The following is a 6,129-nucleotide window of genomic DNA, read 5'->3' as shown; positions in this document are numbered from 1 at the left end:
TTTGTGTCCTGTTTGAGTTTTTCTTGATTTCCTACACAGACTTGCTTTTTTTCATTTAAAACTACTATTTCTAAGGAAAATGATCTTGTATTTCTAGCTCCATTTATTGGCTTGATTTGGCACAAATACATGACAGCAGATGGCCTTTGCTGAGTAAAATTAGTGCGTCTTAACATTTGTCCAGAATTATCATTTGTAATAAACTTCAGTACAAAACAATAAGTAAAAATAAGCCTTTTATAAAATTACTCAATTTTTAAAAAACAAACAAACCCCAATGTTATGTGTAATTCTAGTTTCTTTACTATGATATGCTCTAAAGGAGAACCAGCTTTACTCCACGTTGCTTTAAATTTGCACAAAATCCATAAAAACAGCATTGTGCAAAAGTCTTGAGCCACACATTTCTTTATATGTTATTAGGAATGTAAGAATTAGATGCAGTGATGTATTGAAATGTGCAAACATAAAAGGAACAAAAGTACATAAACGGAGTTTGTAGGATCCCAACAAGCTTAAAAATGAATATTTGGTATGACTACCTTTATTCTTCAACACAGTCTAAACTATCTGAGGCAGATGTCTTCTAATTTCTTGAAGTAGTCTTCAGGAATAGTTGTCCAGGCTTCTTGGAGGACATTCAAAGCTCTTCTGCTGTTTGTTCTGTTCTCTGTCAAGACAATCCCACGCTGCTTCAATAATGTTGAGGTCCGGGCTCTGAGAAGGAGAATCCATCAGTGACAAGAATTTTATCCTCCACTTAACCACTTTCCGCTGAATTTTTTAAGGACACACTGCACACCATGCTGAGATATACCCAAGCTTTTTGGGAATCACCTTGTTGGTGAAAATACTATTTTATAACTCAAACTGTGTTGTATTTGGCATTTTTCGTAGACTTGACTAAAGAAATTATGTATTTTTTTAACCTGGCGTCTAGTAACAAAGAAGCTGTTCGTGTAGAAAGAACACTGGTTCATCCCTTGAGAAAGGTGCCTTTTCTGTGTTTGGACGATTGCTGGGTCAGTGGTAAGTGGGTTACAAAAGCATTCCTTCGACAATGGTCAGGTACAAGGACTAGACTGAAAAAGTAGCCAATGTCCAAATAAACCTTGAGAAAACCTGGGAAAAAGATCATCTTAAGAAGGTCTGGAAACAAAATGTAAAGAAATGAGGGTTGGCTCAAGGCACAGTGCTATTTTTATTATTGCTTTAAATGTGCATTTCATTGCCATCAATAATAATAAATTACATTTAACACATTCCTATGAATGTAATAGGCTACTAGATAAATTAGTTGAAATATATATGTATTGTTTTAAGTCTGTTTTCCTTGTTGAGCTTTTTTATTTCATGCCTGTACACGATACATGAGCAGTAGGGGATGGAGCACAGAGGCATGCAGAGTTTTAATGTGTTTATTAAAAATTAATGTTTTATTTATGTATCCATTATGTGTTCCTTTTTTGATATACTCTCTCTCTGACCGCATTAACGTATACCATCTGGGTTCTGAGTATGGGGGTACATGAGGTTGGAGGAAAAAGGGTAGGGTGGACCTTTTTGTGTCATATTTTGCTCTGTCACTTTTGAGACTAAGCTGATGGTACCTTCTCTTCCTTTTTTCACTTCCTCCTTTTATATAGGCGATAATAAATAATTGATTACAAAAAAAAAATGCATGATTACAAGTCTGAAGTAAAACATTATAAATGTATCTGCTCAGGCTTCTTGCCTCTGTTCCTCTGCATCTCTCTCATAATCTCTGCTGGCTGATTTCTATCTTCCATCATCGCTGCTCCACTGCCTCCCCTCCCCTGCTTCCACCTCCAGCCTCCCAGTGTCTCCCAGTGTCTCAGTGCTGTTGTTTCGCCTCTCTGCTTTCTACTGTCTCAGCGGGTGTTGAAGCCAGTCATGAACACCAAGCCCTCACTGGATGGGAGCTCTGACTTTGTGAAGAACGAGGAGGCTCGGGAGACTCCCCCTATGAGGAGCTACCTCTGGCTCACCATGTTCACCTGTTTCTGTCCTGCGTGGCCCATCAATATTGTGGCGCTGGTTTTCTCTGTCCTGGTAAGTTGCTCGAAGCTGGAAATGTGAGGTTTCTGAATCCTGTCTTTTTTTTAGTTTAATGAATAGCTGTGGGTTAGAATGCGTAATGTTTTTAAGAGGTATGCTGGCATTAAAAAAACAAAAACAAAAAAACAAATAAATGTAAAAAAAAATCAAAGCATATGTTATCCTGCATAAATGCATATTTTATAGGTAAAAGTACCACTGCTGGGAAAAACTCTACAGACCACGTGGGGTGATTGCAATAGTTATTAAATATGGAGCAAACATAAGTCAAGTGAGAAATTTGCATCTTTACTGTGTAAAGTTATTCCAACCCACTTAACGTTTCTGAGTGGCCTAACATTAACGCTTCTGCTGATGTTTGCTAAGATCAAATATACCTCCTGTTTCTTTCCAAGCATCCAACCACACCCTGGACTGCTTACAGTAATGCTCCATACAACGATGCTATCAGACCAGCATGTGGATAAAGCTCAGGAAAGAACATCCATTACCAGCCAGGGTGGCACAAAGTTGAACAAAGTTGAAGAATAGATAGCAAAGATGCATTTAGACTGATGTCAAGTCTTTGAGTTGTCAGATGAGAAGGCGTGAGTGCCAACAGCAGCTGCTGCATTGCTGTAGCCGTGAGTAATAAGATGAGGCATGCAGGCTTAGCAACGTGTGGTTACCACTGCTTAGGACATTGGCTACAATACAAATATGAATTAGAGACAACATGAGAGGCAGGTGCAGATGTAACGCACAAATAATCATTTCCTAAATGTTCGGTGCAGATTCCCATGAAAGCCACGTGCTGTGTGTCACTATGAGGATTATTATTATTGGGAAAGTGGAACTAGTCTTTTCCTCACAGCACATTTGCCCACAAAACATTACACACACAGTGTGAGCATGTACGGTAATGTCCGTAATTGTCCCAAAGGCCCAGAAGAGCTATACCCACGAGGACTATGATGGCTCCAGACGGCTGGGTCGGAAAGCTCTCCACTTGGGGATTGCCTCGTTTGTCATCGGTGCTGTCATCATCACTGCGTACATCATTATACACTTTACCACGGTATGAATGCACCAGATATAAGAGGTGTATAAAAAAAGAAAGAGCAAGACATTTCAGCAATCTGTTTTTTTTCCATTACAGCATGGGGTGTGACCTCTTGAGGGGAAAGAGGAGATGGAAGAGGCGAAAAGGTGGAACTGTTACGGCGAGATGAGCACCATGTGGTGGAAAGGAGCTCTGTTTGGCTTCTGTCATCAGCAGCTTTGGAGGTTTTTAAAAGATCTGGTGGACCTAATTTTAATGTACCGTACATCCTGGCTGAAGCTATTATGTAAATGATATTGCAATTGCATTTTCACAGGCTATGTGACTGTAAGGTAAAAGAGGAGCCTTTGCTGTACTACCAGTGAGCAGGGTTTTTTTTAACTAAAGGGCTAAATTATGAACCGCTATCAGATAACATCTGCTTGATAACATAAACAGAAAACATCTTATTGTTTGAAGAAGCCACTGATAATTCTTAACTTGTGTTTGCAATCTTACTCTACATGATGTGAGGTGACAAATACAACATTAAACGTTTTGTTCACAAAAAATGGCCAATTACACAAAATAGAAATGACACAATATTCATATTTCCTGTCATGCAGAATAAAAACGAGTTTAGAAGTGCTGATGGCAAAGCTTAAACCTATACCAAAATGTATATTTCAAACAGGGACTCAACTCATGTGATCTCCTTACAGTCAATAGTATGATTATGATCTGGCGACAATATTGCCACACTATAGTAGGTTAATTTCACAATACTCAGTCCACTTTGCCTTTTGGCCTCATTTCACCTTCTTTGACACCTGCTGCAAGCTGTTGACTACGTGTACGAGTAGTTGTAATCTGAGAGGTTACATTAACGCTATTACAGGGCTAAAAATACAGCATGCAATTTTTACAGTTTAATCACTGTGCTAATTAAAAAGAAAATAAAAGTCTAATCACCAGCTTATAGTAGTGAAACTGCTGGCACATTGCCGTGAACCCAGAAGTATCTTAATGAAGAGGTTTTCATTGTGATCTGTGTTAACCTCTGATTTTGGCATTTTCCATCGGCAGAACCTCATAAAACATGAGTGCCATGCTTCTCGGCTGATCGTAAACTCTGTACAGCACTGGAAGAAGGTCATCTCGACTTGGTTTTCCCTTTGAAGTCCCTTTTCCAAATCCATATAAATCCCCAAGAGAGAAAAGAAGGAACTACATCTCTAATTGTAAACCTTGGCTGGTGAAAATGAACCATAGCTAAAATCTTTTGAATGATTTTGATTTTTGTGCTTTGGACCAAGTTTCCAATGCTGCAACACTGGAAAGTAATCTGTTTGCACATGAAGCACTGAAATTTTATAGAGAATATCCCTGGAAATACAATAAGCTGCTGATTTTTTTTTCTCCAACACAGTCTAAAATAAAAATGACCACTGTGGAAACGACTGCTAATGTTAATGCTTTTGTTTAAGATTTTCTTTTTGAATCTTAAAACTGTAACATTGTGACCCACTGAATTTTATTTCAAATAAAATGTCAGGATGTTTAAATGTATTATGCTACATTTGGATTCTTTTCAAAACATCTATCAAATATTCATTTTTTGGAATTGCATTAAAAACAGGACATCATATTGCTTCAGGGAACAAACTGATACACGTTAAAATGCATGCTGTCAATTGTATTTACATGTACAGTAGTTCTCTCTCTGCTAATCCAGACAGAAAAAAAGAGATGAATTTTATTAAAAACTGATGACCCTGTGTTGTTTTTAGTTTGAGTGCATACAGTAACACCCGGATATATGGATTACATGAAACTGGAGAGGTGTGAGAATGTCTCAGAAGAATCAGATGTGAGTGCTGAGCTGCAGAAACCTATGGATCTGTGATCGTAACACAGAAAAGCTGGCAGTACGTCAGTAAAGAACAGGCGATAATTCTTTTATTTAGCAGGGATAATGCACATTAATTAACATGAGCACTTAGATCCATCATTTAAAAATTCGATATTTAACCATATAAATAATTTTAATCTCCACTTCCTGGCAGGATGTTAGCAGTTATAAACATGCAAATTAACAAAATTTGACTCTATTTACAATTTTTTTCCTGTATAACTAAATCCAGAATTAAATTTTAAATCCTTTTCGCCACATATAAGGTATTGAATCATTAGAACCCATCTTTACTGTATCACTCCAAAAGAACAATTTGCCCCAAGACTGTGGGCTTACCTGTGGCTCCTATGGGTATTTAAAAGTAGACTGGGAGGCAGAGCCTTCAGTTTCCAGCCTCCTGGTCTGTGGAATCAGCTCCCACTTTGGATTCAGGAGACAAACACCCTCTCTACTTTTAAGATTGGCTTAAAACTTTCCTTTTTGATAAAGTTTAGAGTTAGGGCTGGATCAGGTGACTCTGAACCCTCTCAGTTACGTTGCAATTGCCCAAGGCTGCTGGTACATCCCATGATGTACTGAGTATTTAATCTTCACTCACCTCTTTTCAAGCTCTGTGTCTCCGCAATTAATCAATATTTATTATTAATCTCTCCCACAGTGTGTCTTTTGTCCTGTTTCCGTCCCGTTCGCCTCAACCGGCCATGGCAGAGCTCTGTCCCTCCCTGCTGGAGGTTTCTTCCTGATTAAAGCGTTTTTTTCTCCCCACTGTCACCAAGTGTTTGCTAATAGAGGTTTTTTTTTTTTATGGTTTTGGATTTCTCCGTATTAGTTTCTGATATAAGCGCCTTGGGGTGACTGTTTGGCACTATATGAATAAAACTGAACTGACGATAAAACATGCAGAAAAGTGGAAATAGGCACATATAGTTCGAGTCCAAAAAATTCAGTTTTAATACATACACTATGTTTGCATTTTCTTCTAAATGCATTCGAAACCTTTAAAACCTTAAAAACTGTGACTATATTTAAAAAAAAATCGTACTTGAACGCGGATGATAACGTCCAAGTCTCTTTTTCTTTGGGCATTTCAATGATTTCAAGAAGCCGCGGGACA

The 6,129-nt window shown here is 38.1% G+C and overlaps 2 protein-coding genes across 2 annotated transcripts in view; one reads left to right on the top strand and one right to left on the bottom strand.

Annotated features, from left to right (window-relative positions):
* pop5 (POP5 homolog, ribonuclease P/MRP subunit) overlaps nucleotides 1-6,129 on the bottom strand; it is an 88,212-nt gene that overhangs the window by 48,557 nt on the left and 33,526 nt on the right. The gene's annotated exons all lie outside the window — the stretch shown is intronic.
* LOC309718193 (transmembrane protein 233-like) lies at nucleotides 1,915-4,671 on the top strand (the record flags this gene model as incomplete). The annotated part of the gene is made up of 3 exons (XM_082553218.1): nucleotides 1,915-2,073; nucleotides 3,002-3,136; nucleotides 3,218-4,671. 3 exons carry the CDS (start codon nucleotides 1,915-1,917, stop codon nucleotides 3,227-3,229), a joined length of 306 nt encoding a protein of 101 aa, XP_082409344.1. The 3' UTR covers nucleotides 3,230-4,671.

This window comes from Aulonocara stuartgranti (assembly GCF_965226115.1).
Source record: "Aulonocara stuartgranti genome assembly, chromosome: 12".
Lineage (NCBI taxonomy): Eukaryota > Metazoa > Chordata > Actinopteri > Cichliformes > Cichlidae > Aulonocara > Aulonocara stuartgranti.
This window is presented reverse-complemented; position numbering and strand designations above follow the sequence as displayed.